The following is an 18,749-nucleotide window of genomic DNA, read 5'->3' on the forward strand; positions in this document are numbered from 1 at the left end:
CGAGCCTAAAGTGCGAGATACATGGATTTTCGGATGCGTCGGTTAGGGCCTACGCCGCGGCAGTGTATTTAAGACTATATTTAGAAGACGGTACTTACAAGGTGGTCTTGTTAATGGCTAAGAGTAAAATAAGCCCAGTAAAAACTATAAGCATTCCTAAGCTTGAATTGTCGGGGGCTGCCCTTTTAGTGAAGTTGGTTTGCTATCTGCAAAGACTTGAGTTCTTAACGAATCGCCCTGTTTCCTTATGGTCTGATAGTCAGATCGTGTTGTCGTGGCTACGTAAACATCCTAGTACGTGGAAAACCTTCGTAGCCAATAGGGTGTCACAGATTCAAACTGAGCTACCGTTAGCGGTATGGAAATATGTATCCGCGTCCGACAAGCCGGCTGATTTAGCCACTAGAGGCCATTCTCCACAGGAGTTGAGAATTTCTAAATTATGGTGGCATGGGCCATCTTGGTTGTCCTTGGATGAAGGAGAATGGCCAGCTCAACCTCAGGTGAAACAGGTATTACATGTTCGGGGTGACATTCTAGAGGAAAATGAGTTATTGAACCGTTTTTTCAGTTTAACACGGTTGATTAGAGTTGTCGCGTACTGTCGACGACCGCTACTTAAAGTCCGCTCGAAAAGATTAGGCGTTGCGTCAATGACAACTTTTTTAACTTCTGAAGAGCTTAAAACTGCATTATTTTGCGTAATCCGAATTTCCCAAGCTGCCTAGTTTCAAGCGGAGATTGACTTATTAAGTAAAAACCGAGAATTGCCGAAGAATTCTTCGCTATTGAAATTAAATCCGTTTTTTGATAAGAAGGACAGAATTTTACGTGTAGGAGGTAGGTTAGTACACTCATCTTTAAGTCACGAGGCGAAGCACCCACCGCTATTGAATAAGAGATCAAACTTAAGCATTTTGTATATTCGACATGCGCATCACGCATCATTACATGGTGGTGCTACCCTAACTTTAAGTTTTGTGTATAAAAGTATATGGATACTAGGAGCTGTTAGCTTGGTTAAGCGAGAAATTCGTCTATGTATGAAATGTCAACGAATTAAACCAAGAATGTCTGTACAATTAATGGGAGATCTACCCAGCAGTCGAGTGACACCATCGCGACCATTTTCAACATCTGGACTGGATTATGCTGGACCCTTCCAAGTTCGAGTCAGTAAAGGAAGAGGTGTCAGACCTTCTAAGGTATATGTGGCGTTATTCCTTTGTTTCAGCACTAAAGCGATTCATTTTGAGTTAGTCGGTGACTTAACAACCGCCTCCTTCTTAGCAGCTTTTCGCCGATTTACCGGACGACTGGGGAATTGTCAACAAATATATAGCGATAATGGGTCTACTTTCCAGGGAGCAGCAAGAGAGCTCCGTGAAATGTTCCATGCAGCTTCTCAATTCTACAAGGAGATTGCTGTGGTATTAGCTAACGACTTCACATCGTGGAACTTTATTCCACCTAATACACCGCATTGTGGAGGTCTATGGGAGGCTGGTGTGAGATCCACAAAACATCATGTGAAAAGAGTTCTAGGAGAGCAGGTTCTAACCTATGAAGAATTTTCGACTCTTCTTGTGGAGATTGAAGCCTGTCTCAATTCAAGACCCCTATGCCCTATGTCAGGAGATGTTGACGATCTTAATGCTCTGACGCCAGCTCATTTCTTAATTGGAACTCATTCAGGATTGTTGCCAGAAGACGATTCTACTCAAGGACCGATAAATCGACTCGACAGGTTCCAGCTTATTCAGAGAGTAAGGAATTCCTTTTGGAAGAGGTGGTCAACGGAGTACCTTCACCATCTGCAAACAAGGAACAAATGGCAAACCCGCAAAGAAAATGTTACTGTTGGACAGCTAGTATGCATGCGTGACGACCGATATCCACCGGCCAAATGGCCATTGGGTCGAATAATTGAGCTCCATCCTTCTGTCGATGGTACAGTAAGAGTTGTTACAATTAAGACTGCGACCTCAAGATTCCGCCGACATATATCGCCTCTATGTCCACTGTATACTACGGATCAGGAAGCAGTATTGCTATCAAATATAAGCTAAGACAATTTGACTGAGAGTTCGTCATATTGAGGAAGGCGGGCGGGAAATATTCATGTATTTATGAATTCTAGTGTATTGCCGCCGATGAGTTGGGCGCTAGTCATCCGGAATCGACACGCTTAGTCCTGTAGGGACTACTTTTGGCTGTAATATTACTACGCGTAGGTTAATATATAGAGGTGAGGACGAGAGGCGGTAGATCGATCTACGACATCGTGCGAAGCGAAACTGATTGCGAATCAGAAAAGTACTTGCTGTTGTTTGGGCACAGCAATTCGGGACTTATGGCACAAAATGTGAAGTGCTAGTAGGTTTTGTCATTGGACAATTCGTGAATTGTAGCCGTTGACATGCACAGCAGCGACAAATACATTTTGTAAAATTGACTAGTGAATAAGGTATTATGGTGAGGCTTTTTTCCTCTGATGAGACGAGGTTTTTTTGGGCCATGGTGTAAAAGTTATCCAATAAACGCTTTGTTTGTTTGACTGGAGGATCAACTAAACCTGTGGAAATTATTTCATTATCCTTCCCAGAGTAGTGAATAAGTTACAGTTGCCCTGGAGAAAAGAAACAGTTCGCAATAAGCCTGGATAATTTGTGAAAAAACACATAATATTGGATATGAGAATGAAATTGTTTGTATTGGGAACAGTTTAGTATTTTATATGTATGTACAATGTAAACACACAAGTGAGTAATCCAAAATTATCATATTTATTATTATGAGTTTGTAAGTGTTAGGTTTTGTTAATTATTTATAGAATTATCAATCTATTGTGTCCGATAAAATCTGTTATACACATATGCATATGTAACATGAGTTAATGTATCTTTGAAATTTGTAGGTCTAACGTTGAAAAATATGAATTAACTTATTTGGTTTACTATGGTAGATAGTAATTCACATTAATTCTATGTCTATATGAAAGGATCTGAAAATAATAACACATAATTGTATAAAGACAATATGGGCATAAATACTATTCGTTCATTTACTTTTAAAAAACACCTTCATTTATAATTACAAAGTGGAGTTGTTTCTTCTTTTATAAGTATTTATTTTTTGTTACAATCAATTTATCTGCAATATTTGTTGAATTATCTATTACGATAGCTGAAATTTCCTTGTAATTAATAGTTTGCACTTCTGATCCTCTGCCACCAATATTAAGTAATCTATTTACCATGCTCGTTCTTACTTGATTTATCAATTCCTTATTTATGTTCATAAACTCTTCCATCAAATTTAATATCTAGAATTCTGTATTTCTTGTATTATTTAGTATTTTTAAGTTACTATAAAATTTATTTATTTCGTCGTTTAACATTGATATTTTCTTTCTTTTATCTCTTAGTTCATAAATGCCATTTTGTAATTGTTCAATTTCCTTATTGCTTTCTTTTAATAGCATCTTTATAAAGCCTAATAAAGTATACAGATATTTGTTAATTGTATATATATTTAATTCTATTTTGCAGGAAACTCAGAAAGAAAGAGAGATTGAATCTACATTATTTTAAGGAATATGAAAACAATTATTTGGAATTAATAGGCAAAACATGGAATAGATATGAAAACTTATTGCCTCTTTAAAGGAAGGACAAATTTGCAAGATAGATAAGAGTTAATCAATTCAAGGCAAATTTTTGGCGCTTTTATAAGTGTGATACGTTTAATCCATATTTTATTCAAGTAAGAACGAGCATGGTAAATAGATGACTTAATATTGGTAGCAGAGGATCAGAAGTGCAAACTATTAATTACAAGGAAATTCCAGCTATCGTAATAGATAATTCAACAAATATTGCAGATAAATTGATTGTAATAAAAAATAAATACTTACAAAAGAAGGAACAACTCCACTTTGTAATTATAAATGAAGGTGTTTTTTAAAAGTAAATGAACGAATAGTATTTATGCCCATATTGTCTTTATACAATTATGTGTTATTATTTTCAGATCCTTTCATATAGACATAGAATTAATGTGAATTACTATCTACCATAGTAAACCAAATAAGTTAATTCATATTTTTCAACGTTAGACCTACAAATTTCAAAGATACATTAATTCATGTTACATATGCATATGTGTATAACAGATTTTATCGGACACAATAGATTGATAATTCTATAAATAATTAACCAAACCTAACACTTACAAACTCATTATAATAAATATGATAATTTTGGATTACTCACTTGTGTGTTTACATTGTACATACATATAAATTACTAAACTGTTCCCAATACAAACAATTTCATTCTCATATCCAAAATTATGCTCTAGCAAAGTGCGACTCATATTGTAATGGATTCTTCTACCACGATGGGCTGATCGTGATAGCTATCTTCCTATTACCTTCGGCCGTCCTTACATTCGGTACTTTCAGGGCGCCAGTTGGTCGTGTGGGCGACCAACAACCCATCGTTAACATAGGGGTCTTACCCCGCCATTCCAATCGTATGCATTTCCCAATGGGCTGATTGGTAGTGCATAGAGGACGGTACGGAAGCCTGGTTTGCTCAGTGTGCTAGGTCGTGGAGAGAGGGGAGGGTTCCTTACAGGTAGCCCGAGCCTCGCGACAATAGACACACTCTCCCACCCACCCACTCATACATATGAGGGGAGGTGAGGAGACGAGAACATTATCGTGACCTTTTCCCATAAGGGACTGTCAGGGTGGTGCATCCCCGCAATGCCCAAGTCCGCGGTGCCATGCGCGTAGCCATGGACTTAGCGGCGGCACCCGGCATGCAGCAGAAACCTACCATACCTGCACAGGTCCCTTATGCATCGATAGCATACAGTGTGTTCGTTGCGTAGGGAGCAAGCTCACCTCACGCACACGGACACACTCATCGGTGAGCCGGTGTGGTGTACGTCCGCCTTGCGCGACGTCCCAGGCCCGACTCACTCTCTTATTTCCCCCTCCTCAGGGGACTAGAGAATTCGCCTTTCGCAGGAGTCCCTGTGCCCACTTCTCCTCGTCTCAAGCCACCAAGTTACTTGGCACAGCCCTGCCTTGCTCGCTTGGTCGGCTTGGACTTTTAAGTGGAGCGCCGGTCTTTTCATCCGGTCTTCTGACGGTCCACAGGGATGTTCCTAGACGGTACTTCCTGTCCACTCGGAAACCTATGCCCCGAGTCGGTAATGTAGGGTTTGAAATAACCACTACTAATCGTTAGCGTTTCTTTAATTTCTTTATTAAATCCGGTATCTTGATACGTAACGAGAGAACCTCGTTACATACCCCCCTCCGTAACGGAGGTTTCGACCCGAAACCGATACTTTCGAACCTAGTTCGATCTATCCTTGTCAAGGGTCTACTTTTGGCGGTATTTCTGGCTTGTAAGGCTTGATGTCAACTGTTGACATTTTTCCAACCATTTTGCCTGCCAGATCTGACAGTTCAACCACTGTCTGCGATAACTTTTTAGCAATCATGAACGGTCCGGTGAATGGTTTATTCAACGCGGCCGATATATGCTTTGCTGCATTCGATAGCTGTCGGTTTCGAATTAGAACTAATTCGCCAACCTCGTATTGCTTTTCACGACGGCGTAAGTTGTAAGGCTTAGCCTGTCGTTCGTGAGCTTCGTCGAGAGCATGCTTGAAAACCAACCTTAAGGTTTCTAAGCGTTTCATTCTCGCTAGCCACTGTTCGGTAGGCTGCGGAATGATATCGGTATCGCCTTCTAATTCACGCTTCATCGACCTTGCTGCTTCTGGTTCTCTCCCAAAATTCGCAAAAGCCGGTGTAGCTTGCAATGAATTATGGTGGGCCGTATTGAATGCAAATTGGAACGCACTCAAGTGACGATCCCATTCTCGATGATCAGAATCGAGAAAGGCCCGTATCATCATTTTCAGGCTTCTATTAACCCTTTCTGTTGGGTTTGCCTGAGGGTGGTAAGGAGGTGTTGTCGTTTGCCTCATACCCGTTAGTTGTAACAAAGCGTTTATATCTTTGTTAACAAACTCAGTACCGTTGTCGGTCACTAAGACTTTCGGTGTACCCCATCTGTGTATCACCAAGTTTTCGATAGCTTCTGCAATTTTCTTGCCGGTAGCTTTTCGAAGTGGAGCGATCTCGATCCATTTCGTGTAAAGGTCTTGAATGACCAATACGTACGAGAACCCTTGTTTACTTGGCGTCAGTGCACCCATAATATCTGCCGATATCACAGTCCACGGCTGTTCAACAATTCGGCGACCCATGAAGCCGACGGGAGCTTGTTGTTCTACTTTGCAGCGTTGGCATTCGTTGCAATGGCTGACGTATGACGTCACGTCTTTGAACATACCTGGCCAAAAATAATTTATCGCAAGGCGTCGATAAGTACGATCGATACCTTGGTGGCCGGCTTGCGGTAATTTATGGCACTCTTCGAGTACCTTCTGCTTGTATTCTCTTGGTATTACCAATTTCCAAGCATCGAGATCCTCTAATTCAGCGTCAGCTAGATTAGAGCGTCGTTGATGATACATCAACTCACCGTCTAGTTTCCAATCTGGGAACTTTTCTGGTGACTTTTCGATATCTTTTACGCGCTTCAGATACCAAGCATCTTTGGTATCGGTGTAAGTTGTCGGTATTAGTGCATTCAAACTTTCCGGTGCTCGTGACAGAGCGTCTGGAACATGATTTAATGCTCCTTTTCGGTGTACGATTGTAAAATCGTATTCCATTAAGGCGAGAGCCCATCGAGCGAGTCGTCCGGATGGGTCTTTTAAATTGTGTAACCATCGGAGACTGCTGTGGTCGGTAATAACAGTGAAACGGTAGCCTTCAAGATAGCATCTAAACTTCTTGATGGACCATACCACTGCCAAGCATTCTTGCTCGGTTACGGTATATTTTCTTTCAGGTTCGGTAAGCGCTCTACTTGCGTAGGCAATTACCCTTTCCTGACCTTCGATAACTTGTGTCAAAACAGCTCCTAAGCCAACGTTGCTGGCGTCGGTTTGTAATGAAAACGGTATGGAAAAATCTGGGCATGCGAGCGTTGGTGCGCTCGTTAAACATCCTTTCAGTGCGTCAATTGCTGACTGCTGATTGGTTGTCCATTCCCACGCTTGATTTTTCTTCGTTAGCTTTGTTAATGGCTCAGCAATAGTCGCAAATTCGGGTATGAATCTCCTGTACCAGGAAGCCATACCCAAGAATCTACGAATTTGCTTGAGATTTTTCGGTATCGGGAAGGCAATCACAGCTTCAGTTTTAGCTGGATCTACCCGAAGTCCTTGGCTGTCGACAATAAACCCGAGATATTTCACTTCTGTTCTACAGAAATGGCTTTTCTCTTTGTTTATTGTTAAGTTTGCTTGCCTTAACTTCTCGATAACTCTCTCTAACCACAATAAGTGCTCATCGAATGTTTTGGTGACAATTATAATGTCATCCAAATAGACGAACACATGAGGATAGAATTCGGGACCAAGTAATTTGTCCAGAGCACGCTGGAAAATTGCGGGAGCGTTAGTTAATCCATACGGCATACGTTTGAATTGAAACAAACCTCTGCCTGGAACGATGAAAGCCGTGATACCACGAGATTTTTCCGCTAACGGTACTTGCCAATACGCTTGACTTAAATCGAGCGTCGTTAGATAATTGGCTTGTCGTAACTCATCAAGAATACCCGCCATATTTGGTAATGGGTAGGCATCTTTTTTCGTTACTGCGTTAACACGCCGTAGGTCTACGCAAAACCGAAGTTTGCCATTGGCTTTCTTTGCCATGACCACCGGGCTTGCCCAATCGCTTTGCGATGGTCCGATGATGCCATTGGTTAGCATTTCATCAACCTCTTGCCACATAGCTTGGCGGATTTTCTCCGTGCATCTATGAGCTCGCTGTCTGATTGGCTCGTGATCTTGCACGTCAATTATGACTGCCGGTAATTTGGAGATTCCCGGTTTTCCAGAAATGGGGGGTAGTTTGATTTCTAGAAAATCGTGTAACCTCTGAGCGTTATCTGTATCGGGAACTGTTAAGCCGTTACATATGACTACACAATTTAGTCTTTCGGCATTCGAGAACATAAATTTATTCTGTGGTTTTTCCTTATACGCCCACTCTCCTGCTGAGAAGTCGACAATCACGCAAGCGTGACTAAGGAAATCCAGTCCCAGAATAAAATTGCTAGACAAGGATGGCATCCATAGTGTTTCCACTATAGTTGTCTTCCCCTCCAACAGGATCGGTATCTTAGCGGATTCATTAACTTTGCAAACGCAATTGTTTCCGACGGTAACTTTCAAGGTTTCTATTTTTCTGGACTTTATACCCATTGATTTAAATAAATCTATGGCTTTTTGTCCTGCGAACGTGCGTGATGCACCAGAATCCACTAATGCACGCAGTTCGTTCCCTTGAATGGTGACTGTCGTGTAAAATGCTAATTTCTCAGCATTATTACCACATGTGGTAATTATTACATCGGCTAAATCACCAGTCGATAACTTGTCCTCGATCGATAAATCTTCGAAGATTTCGGTATTGACAACCAGAGCGTCTGGACGCTCCGCATTGTTTTTATTTACATTCTCTAACCTGGGCATTTCCGATGGGTTTGAGAACGTGCGATAACTGTAATCATGCTCGATATTCGAACATCCTTGTTCCGAAATTGGATTTTCGTGATTACTCGGTATCTTTTCGTCTTGCTCCATTTGCGAGATTTGCGATATCTTTTCATCCGACGCCTGGAGCTGCGTAGAATTCTGGGTAGAATTTACGAGCTCCTCTTGCCGTTTTTTGACGAACAGTTAGGACATTCCGCAAGGGAAACGTCTTTTTGCCCGCATCGATAGCAGAACATCTTTCTGGCCTCTTTACACATACTCCAACCGTGTCCCGATTTACCGCAATTAAAGCAGGTCATATTCGAGCCAGGTTGTTTCTGTTTAGAGCCGCGCTGACCTTGATGTTTATTAGTAGCTTTCTCCTTCGGTTTCGATTTGGAATTATTATTCCTTCCTCGATTACCGGATGATTTGAAAGCTTGTAGATGCTCTTCGGTATCTTTTGAATCTTCTGGTGTAGATTCATCGGTATCTGAGTCGGAACTTTCGTCCACTTCAAGAGCACGCACTGCGTGTCTCCTAGACTCCCGTAGTTTTCCACGATTGCCTTTATATGCCAGTTCGGGAACTAAAGTTTCCTCTGGCATAGCAGGTGGGCGATATCCTAATGACGGCCGATATGCGGCTTCGAAATTGAGCGCTAAACGCTCAAATTCTCGATACGTCATCGCAGTATGTATAGCGATACCTCGTCTATACGCCGGTAGCATGTTCTTGTGCGCGATAGCAATTCGGCTCCAATCCGATCTATCTCTGCCTATTTTGCGAATATACGATTGTATAATTTGCAAATAGGCTCGCACAGGCTCGTTAACTCCCTGAGTTCTTGTAAGAAGCTCAGTTTCCAACTCCTCTTCCCAGGTTTGTGATCTGAAATACGACCGTAAACCGGACTTAATTTCAGACCAGGTTGAGAATTTGTTATCCTCAAACCACATCCTCGCCACACCCGTTAAGATGTGGGGAAAGACGTCAACCAGGTCGGAATCTCTAATCCTAAGCAGATTCAAAACGGCGTCGGTCCTGGCAATGAAGCTCTCAACCGTTTCCGTTGAATCGCCCGCAAAGGTTAGATTCGATTTCTGGAGTGACTCGAGAACTCGCCAACTGGGCATGGTGTCTTCCCCTCGGCCGATATCTTTTCCGGGTGTCTTGCGAGTGGCCTTCGTTACGTAGGCTCCTCGATACACCGCAGCGGTACTTAATCCCGAAGCTTCGTCAGAAGCTAGTTGTGATTCGATATCTTCGCCTGGCCTGGTCAGTGTCAGCAAAGGCTGGCCCTGATTGGCCGGTCCCGGTTGGTTCGTCGCGTTTTTAGGCGGACGGCCTCTGGGACGCTTAGCGGGAACAGCCTGCGCTGTTCCTCCGATAACTTTTCCTTGAGCTAATTGCTCGAAGGATCTCGATATTTGCGAGATGAGATCTTGGAAAGAATTTTCCAATTTCTCCATTCTCGCATCGAGATTCGATACCTTGCTTGCCAGGTCACCCTGGACAGCATCGTTATCTGTCGGGTCATCGAAATCCTCCGATGTATTTCCCGACCCGGTACTCCCTCTCCTCTCCGCATTCTCTGCCATCGCACTTACTTAAGGCTCGTTCGGTGTTAAGGCGTCTATGAATGTCGGAGGTTGTCGCTGGAGTGAGCCAGGTCTGTTCCGCTGGCTCCGATAACCCGCTCACGGTAGGTTACCCCCACCCGTGGCTTGGGTGCGCGCGCAATAGTCGTGGAAGGTGGCGCCACCACTTGTCCTATTCGCTAATTACCCAATTTGTGCTTGATCTATGATCTAGCCATCGATAATCAATTATCTGCGGTCTAGTTCGAACAATCACCGCTAGATGGCAGTGCTTGTATCGATTCAACCATCGATAATCAATAGCCAATGTTCTAGTTCACTCGATCACCGCAAGATGTCAGCACTTGTATCGATTATCGATCAGTGGCTCTCTTGGTGACCGCTAGATGGCAGCACCGTTAACTTTTTGGCAGAGAGTCTGTTTACAGCCTCAATCTGCCCATTGTGTTCCTTGCGAGAACTGTTTTGTTTATTTATTTGGGAAGGAAGGAATATAAGGAAAGGAGTTTTGGATGGGTAGGAAAATCACAAGGATTTGCGGTATCATAAGCGATATCATAAACGGTAATTAATGCGGTATCTTGAACGATAGCTTAAGGAGGAGCTTCTTTAAGGTTCCACGAGCTGTGAAACCCTATCGAGGCTTACCTCCTTTTTCGCCGCCTTCTTCTTTGAAGGCTTGGATGGCCCCGCTTTCGGCTGTGAAGCCTTCCGCGATGCCACCTTCGCCTTCTCCGAAGGCCGTGGTTTAGGCCTGGACGCCTTCCGCATTTGCTTCAGGACGTCCCACGGTACGTTCGTACCGGCCTTCGCCACGTACGGTCCGCGTGTCTGCCACGTCGGACTGCAGGCGATGCAGGTCCGCAAGGTTTTACCCTTGCGACCACACCCCTTGCAGAAATCCTCCACAACGGGTGTGGGACACTGGCTGAACCGGTGTCCCCTGCCTTTGCAGTTCCAGCAAAACCAATTGCTGGGACCGCCGATACCGCTGGCCGCCGACTGTTTGGGCCTCACGCTGGAATCCAGCTTCGGCCTTTTTGCCGGCGGGACCTCTGCCTCCTTCGGCGGCAGGGGTTTCTTAGCCTTTGCGGCCTTGCCTGACACCACACTCGCGTATGATGCAGGTTTCGGCTGCGGCTTCGAAACCTCTGTCTCCGGACGAGGTCGCTTCCCCTTGCCACGTCCCTTGCGGGGCGGAGCTTGGGGGGGCTTCCTCGTCGCAGGACGCGAGGCCCCCTCGACCGCTTTCACCACACGGTGCAAGAGGTCAAGGTCCGTCAGGAAGAACGCCACCAGGTCCTTCTCCGCGTAGGACGCGGAAGGGCCCGGAGGCGATCCTCCTGTGGAGGAATGAGCAGCTGTGCTCATCCCACGGAATCGCTGGGCGAGCTCAGACACCTTTTCAGGTGATCTGGGACTCTCCCTGCGCAATTCCGGGGAGGAGAGCAGCCGTTCCTCCTCCATGGCGAGATCGAGCGAGCCTATGCTCGCTCCGGTATCCTCTGATGGTAGACCGAAGTCTACCACCAGGAGCTCGAGGGGATCAAGGTCCCCCTCGAAATCTGGAATCGGTGACCCAGAAGGGGACACCGATTCCACGGTAAGTGGCCTTACCACGGAAAGTGGTAAGGTCACTTGGACCCGCGGAGCAGGAGGGAGCGGCTCGGCCGCAGGAAGCAGCGGAGCTGCTGGAGGCAGCGAAGCTGCGGGGAGCAGCTGGGCTGCGGAGGGCAGCTGGGCTGCAGGAGCGACGGCTTCGCCGTCGGCGAAGGTGTGGGGGGCTTGTGAGGCCATGGTGAGTCGGAAGAGGTCTGGTCTGGTCCAAGGAAGGATTAGATATGAGCTCCTGCCGGCTCACTCACCGCTCGCTAGGCGGTAACCGATGTTGCCGAATTTCTAATTAACTGGATTAATCCGGTTAATTCAATTGACAACATCGCGGTAACTAGGCTGATAGTTCAGCCGGTGCGCGAGTACCGACGACTGTTGTCAGCCGGCTCGGCCTTGGCTAGCGCTTAGCTTTGTTTACAAACAAGCGCTCGGCAGAATCCTGCCTGTACTAAGAGCCTTTACGAGAGCATTTCGATTTAACACGGACGAATATAATATTAAATTATATTATCGTCCGTGATTCTCCTTTAATATGATTTTCGATAGCTTACACTGATTGCTCGAGTTCCATGGGGCCGCATGAACCCGATTGAGCAATTTACTACTGATGAGTAAATCCTCTTGACAATCATGTGCTTCATGTTTTTCAGTCTTTTACTGACGATATTTATGCTCGGACACATGGCTTATTTAGATTATCAAAATCTTCAATAATTTAATTTACATAAAACCACGTTGGGCGCCATTTGTAATGGATTCTTCTACCACGATGGGCTGATCGTGATAGCTATCTTCCTATTACCTTCGGCCGTCCTTACATTCGGTACTTTCAGGGCGCCAGTTGGTCGTGTGGGCGACCAACAACCCATCGTTAACATAGGGGTCTTACCCCGCCATTCCAATCGTATGCATTTCCCAATGGGCTGATTGGTAGTGCATAGAGGACGGTACGGAAGCCTGGTTTGCTCAGTGTGCTAGGTCGTGGAGAGAGGGGAGGGTTCCTTACAGGTAGCCCGAGCCTCGCGACAATAGACACACTCTCCCACCCACCCACTCATACATATGAGGGGAGGTGAGGAGACGAGAACATTATCGTGACCTTTTCCCATAAGGGACTGTCAGGGTGGTGCATCCCCGCAATGCCCAAGTCCGCGGTGCCATGCGCGTAGCCATGGACTTAGCGGCGGCACCCGGCATGCAGCAGAAACCTACCATACCTGCACAGGTCCCTTATGCATCGATAGCATACAGTGTGTTCGTTGCGTAGGGAGCAAGCTCACCTCACGCACACGGACACACTCATCGGTGAGCCGGTGTGGTGTACGTCCGCCTTGCGCGACGTCCCAGGCCCGACTCACTCTCTTATTTCCCCCTCCTCAGGGGACTAGAGAATTCGCCTTTCGCAGGAGTCCCTGTGCCCACTTCTCCTCGTCTCAAGCCACCAAGTTACTTGGCACAGCCCTGCCTTGCTCGCTTGGTCGGCTTGGACTTTTAAGTGGAGCGCCGGTCTTTTCATCCGGTCTTCTGACGGTCCACAGGGATGTTCCTAGACGGTACTTCCTGTCCACTCGGAAACCTATGCCCCGAGTCGGTAATGTAGGGTTTGAAATAACCACTACTAATCGTTAGCGTTTCTTTAATTTCTTTATTAAATCCGGTATCTTGATACGTAACGAGAGAACCTCGTTACAATATTAATGCCATTATTAAATGAAATATAAATATGAGTTTAATCAGCTGTATACAATGGTACGTAGATTTGAGCATGCAGTCTTCGCTAAATGTAAGTCTATCCATAAATCAATGGAAAAACTCAATTGGCTTATTATTTCCTATAGATTATGCATCGAAGTCAATCATCAGGTTATAATTTTTTAATCTGTAAAATTAAAGCCATATTTGAACAAAGAATTTTGCCCTTACATTAATTTAACCATTTGATAGATATATAAAAATAAATGATAACTTATCTAATTGTATCTCCTTTCTTCATTGCGATGTGACAATAAAGTATTCTTCAATAATTATATACAAAAACCAATTAAATTCATTTATTAATATTTCGTATATATTTTTCCAAGTATTCCAATTCTATAGTATATCTTGCTCCTATTTTCTCACTGGAATTATTTCTCAGTTAACCTCATCTTGTGAAAAACACATGTATGTACCTTGTATGTGTTAGTAGTTGCAAAAAATGGCTATAGGGATCCTATCTTGAATAAAACTCTTTGTGCTCTCAGTGCTGCCAACCTTATAGACGAAAAGTTCTTCTAATGGGTGGTAAAATGTCGCCGTCCCGAAGGTCTTATAGTGGGACCGAGTTTGGTTAGGGAGGGGGTATTTTTCACCCTATGGTACCGTTGGTTAGTTATCCTACGGGGACCCTAGTTGAGGGAAGGTTTTTTTACCCTTCGAAGTCGATGGTTAGTTACCTTACGTAGCCTAACTATTTCCGACTCTGCTACACAGATAAACTAGCTTGAGTTAATTGCTAGTTCCAGTAGTCAACGCTAGGTGACTGCCTTCCTTAATATTCTTTCGCGCTAATGGTATGGTTTTTAACTAAACCAATGCAACGGATCACAAAATATCCTTTAAATGAAAGGATACAATTTTAATAGTCTCCCCTATTGGGGAGAATAACAATTTAACATCAATTTCAGGAATATTAATATTTTGATAGGACAACTTATTGAGTCCTAGCTCTTATAAAACTTTAGATATTGAATAAAAAACTGCTCTAAGAATTTTTATAGGCTATCCTTAAGATTATCCCAACCTATGTCATGCCATTTCTCCCGGACTTACCTTTTAGCCATTTATTCTTTTAGATTTTTCAGGTAAGCATATCATACAATCCATCTAACAAGCAGGCAAGGCTTTAGAAAGGGAAAGAGTTGTCAGAGCACTTCAGTTTTTTTGAAGGGTAAAGCAAAAGAAAAATTTCACCTAGACATTAAGAAGCTGTATTGGCACCATTCTAGCGTTTGGAGAACTGATTGCTGGGTGTGCTGATATCTTCTAGAATGGATAAGCTCGAGTACCTGACGCCTAAGATCGTGTCATGACTTGTTACTTTATTTATGACCTTTTAAATCCTCGATTTTTTCATATTCTCTCAATTTTTTTATATGCCTAGCTATCCAGAGGAATGTGCTCGTAAATTTTACCGTTTCACTTAAGAAAAGTCTGCAACACGATTATGCAATTAAAAGAATTTTGGAGAAACCACTGGTAACGTGTTACGACTTGCGTGACGCAAATTTCGTAGGCGGGAAGAATACCCACAACCCAAATATTAACTTCGAATAAGAGTGCATCTCATCCCCTTCCATGAATGCATCTCATCCCTTCCACCATTTTTAAAACCCTTGTTGTTAGCAAACAGGAAATTTCAGTCAGTCAGTTTTCATTAGAAGCTTCAAGGAGGTGAAAGATCCAGTGCAAAGCTATATTCCGAATATTTTCCTTGCTGTACCACAGAAACTCTTTTGGATGGTAAGAATTATTCTTTTATTATTATTCTCTTTTCTTGCTATTCTATTTCAATGTTTTTCTTTTCTCAATTTCTATGTTTTTTCACAGAAAAATGGATTTAACCAAGATCAATGCACTTGCAAGTGTAACTTACGAACCTAAGACTTTCGTAAAGCTGAATACTTTTGAGGAGAATAAGGAGTATCAAATCACTGAATTAGTGAAAATTAAGACCAAATATGGAGAGAAATTAATAGCGAAGCTGGCTACAGACGAATGGTTCTTCCTACCCTCAAGGATGATGAAATTACTGAAGTCGCCTGAACTAATCAAAGAACTTCAAAATGCTGCATCAGCGAATACATTAAAAATCTTATATGATGGAGGACGATACAATAATTTAGAATTTAAAGTTACCCAATGATAATCATAAGATAAAATTTGGAAATGTTTGTAAGGAATGTTTTTAAGGAATGACATCAATAACTGCTTATTATATCTTATTTATTTATTTTTTCTGTAACCCTCACTACATTAGTAAGATACATATAAATCTAGTCTATTAACTTACATTTCTAACAATACTAGTAAGCGGGTTATATTCAACGATTTTATCATGTATAATTAAACCAAACGCAGTAGTATTACTTGGAATATTTCTAGTACAATCAATCTCAATTTTAACGTCAACAGTGCCTGACTTTATAGATTCATTTTGATGAGAACAATCGATGACGAAGAGAGGACCGTATTCCACAAAGTTTTTGTAATTAAGCATTGGTTTCGACTGTTTTTCTCCTGCATAATATGAATGGATAAATTTAACATACATATCATATAGTACAGAATAACGGGTTTTTTCGCTATCACTATCAATTCGGTCATATGGATAAAATTCTGAATTCAGATAGACTTTAACATCACGAACAGAACTGTCATTGAATCTAAGCACCTCCATATGCTGCGTTCTCTTCTTATTTTGTCTAAATGCTAGTATAACATATCGAGGTTTCTCCAATTGTGTTGCAGCTTTTACTGCCCATGTATGCCTCTTAGACCAGGAGATGGTGACATAAAAAGTGTTGTCATTTTTTACACTTTGGAACCCATTTTAAAAGTTAATTTTTAGTATTAAAATGAGAATTATTCCAGTATGGCAGGCCGCCGAAGGGGCGCATCGTCCTGGCACTATATTCAAGTTGTAAAAAATGCAATAATATCGAACGATTTCTTACACATTTGTTCTGGTCTTACAACTTCAATTAAGAGACGAATACTCCTAGAAAAGAGTTGTCATACTGATTCCATTGGGCGGGTTGCCTGCCATACTCATTTAAATGTGTTGATTTTATATCAGTTTGAAATCGATTTTTTACAGGCTAAATATTTATATATTTATTATTTTTAATTAATTATTGAGAAATATAGGTTTGCCATACTTTAATAAATATTTATATATATATATATGTATTTTAAACGATTTTTTACACTACACTAATTATTTTTCTAGAAAAATAAAATAAATCTAGCTAGATAATGTTTTTGCCATACTGTTTACAGAGGTCTAAGTACATGTCTTACAATTATTTATATGTTTTTTTTAAATTTTTTTCAAACGATTTTTTACAGTATGGCATAATTTTTTTCATAAAATAGGGATTTAAAAATATATAGAAATAAATTAGTAGATGAGTATGTTAAAGCAGTGTTTTCATACAGAGAAATGATTCTAATAGATATAATTAATTTACAATAAATCTTTTATATATATACAGGGTTGTTGTCTAACAGCGAAAAAGTAGGAGATTACGTATTATTTGACTATAACACTATTGACTATACCAAAATTATCATATGCCATTTAATTTAAATACGAAACGCAATCGGTGTAATTTATTAAAGTAAAATAATGTTGATAATGAATAATGAAAGCGATTAAACAAAAATAATTGTTAAAAATTAATACTCTAATGTTTTATTAAATATAATAAGAAATAGTATGTATATGAGTGCTATAGTCGAATAACACGATCCTATGTTTCGCGACTAGTAAACACCTCAGTATATATTTTCTTATTTTATCATATATTATATGTTACTGTGTGTAGACGATTCACTCGAGGAAGAAGCAGGTAAGAGGATACAGTGGGTAAACCGATCGCGCATCTCACTAATTAGGAAATCCTCATGTGTAACATAACCGGAATATATTTGAAAGCGCGCAATTTCCTATTGGTCGTTTTTAAAATATTTCTAGTGATATTGTGTATAAGGTTTTTATATTTAGAGTAACTTTAACTATTTTCTATTAGTTTTACGGAGGTTGGTTAAAGTTTCTCATAAATTGTTACAGCGGCCCCTACACAAAATGACGTTACTTATCAGTGGTGCCAACATGATTTTCCGTTTTCAAATTGTGATGCGCTAGGTTGGACATGTGGCTTGCCTGTTTTGTGAGCTGGGCTGTTGGTAATCCGTATCAGCCATTACTGCTCAAATCTCGCCGACCGTTGTAACGTCCTGCAGAACAGAGCTAATTCAGATTATAAAGCTTAAATAAAATTCTTCTTCTTCTCGAAGAATGACTGATGATAGTGATAATGGAAATGTGCAAAAAATTTGTTTTATTTGTGCCGATAAGTATGACGAAAATATCTTGTTGTTTAGTAAAACAACATTGGAAAACTGTTAAGAGTCATTGGCTATCCGTAAAACGCTTCATCTTAAAAATGGCGACAAGTATTTACCAAGTGCAATTAACAAATATACTGGATACCACGTTTCTTTCTATAGAAGTTCTAATGCTATTAATAAGAAATACCGTGAAATCTTTATGCAAATGCAAGTTCTGCCGAATACCAGCAGCAATTTTCTGAAGGAAAATAATGTGAACGTTAGTGATCCTAATGATCCATCATGTTCTGCATTTCAAGAAGTTCCAGAATCTTCTATGGAGTAAGTAAAATAGCTCAGGAATAAATAATAATATTTAACATAATGTACAGTGTTTTTATTTAATTGACAATAAAGTCAAATAACTCATAAGCAAGCCACTGTAGGAAGAAAAATTCTTGACAAAAGTTTAGTTTAAAGGGCAACGTGGCGTTATAAATTTAAATTGATTATGAATCCATTTTAAGATTATATAAAGTTTATCTTAAATTTTTTAATCAAAAAATTTCAAATTTTAAGAAATTTTCTAATAACTTACCTTGACAGATATCCGAATCTGTACGTATAATATAAGCTTTTTAATTCATGTAAATTTGAAATGGAAATTTGATATTTAAATTATTTTAATGAAGTCATTCTGTACTACAAATTATTGGTTCCGTTATGAAACTAATATTTTTTATTGAATTTTGGAAATAAAATTTTAACTTTGTTGAATTTTTAATATAGCACTATCTC

The 18,749-nt window shown here is 41.3% G+C and overlaps 2 protein-coding genes across 2 annotated transcripts; both read left to right on the forward strand.

The window, feature by feature from the left end:
* Nucleotides 1–113: 113 nt before the first annotated feature.
* On the forward strand, nucleotides 114–589 carry LOC136774913 (uncharacterized). The gene is made up of 2 exons (XM_066729387.1): nucleotides 114–512; nucleotides 572–589. Exons 1-2 carry the CDS (start codon nucleotides 114–116, stop codon nucleotides 587–589), a joined length of 417 nt encoding a protein of 138 aa, XP_066585484.1.
* A 481-nt stretch (nucleotides 590–1,070) lies between these two features.
* LOC136774914 (uncharacterized) lies at nucleotides 1,071–2,069 on the forward strand. The gene has a single exon (XM_066729388.1). It carries the CDS (start codon nucleotides 1,071–1,073, stop codon nucleotides 2,067–2,069), a length of 999 nt encoding a protein of 332 aa, XP_066585485.1.
* Nucleotides 2,070–18,749: the final 16,680 nt, after the last annotated feature.

Source organism: Prorops nasuta, unplaced genomic scaffold (genome assembly GCF_024137725.1).
Source record: "Prorops nasuta isolate Cenicafe-Biocafe unplaced genomic scaffold, Cenicafe_Pnas_1.2 PNAS00007, whole genome shotgun sequence".
Taxonomy (NCBI): Eukaryota; Metazoa; Arthropoda; class Insecta; order Hymenoptera; family Bethylidae; genus Prorops; species Prorops nasuta.

Bases quoted from the DNA above. Each gene is read 5' to 3' on its own strand.
- LOC136774913 (XM_066729387.1), top strand. From the start codon at position 114: ATGGCTAAGAGTAAAATAAGCCCAGTAAAAACTATAAGCATTCCTAAG.
- LOC136774914 (XM_066729388.1), top strand. From the start codon at position 1,071: ATGTCTGTACAATTAATGGGAGATCTACCCAGCAGTCGAGTGACACCA.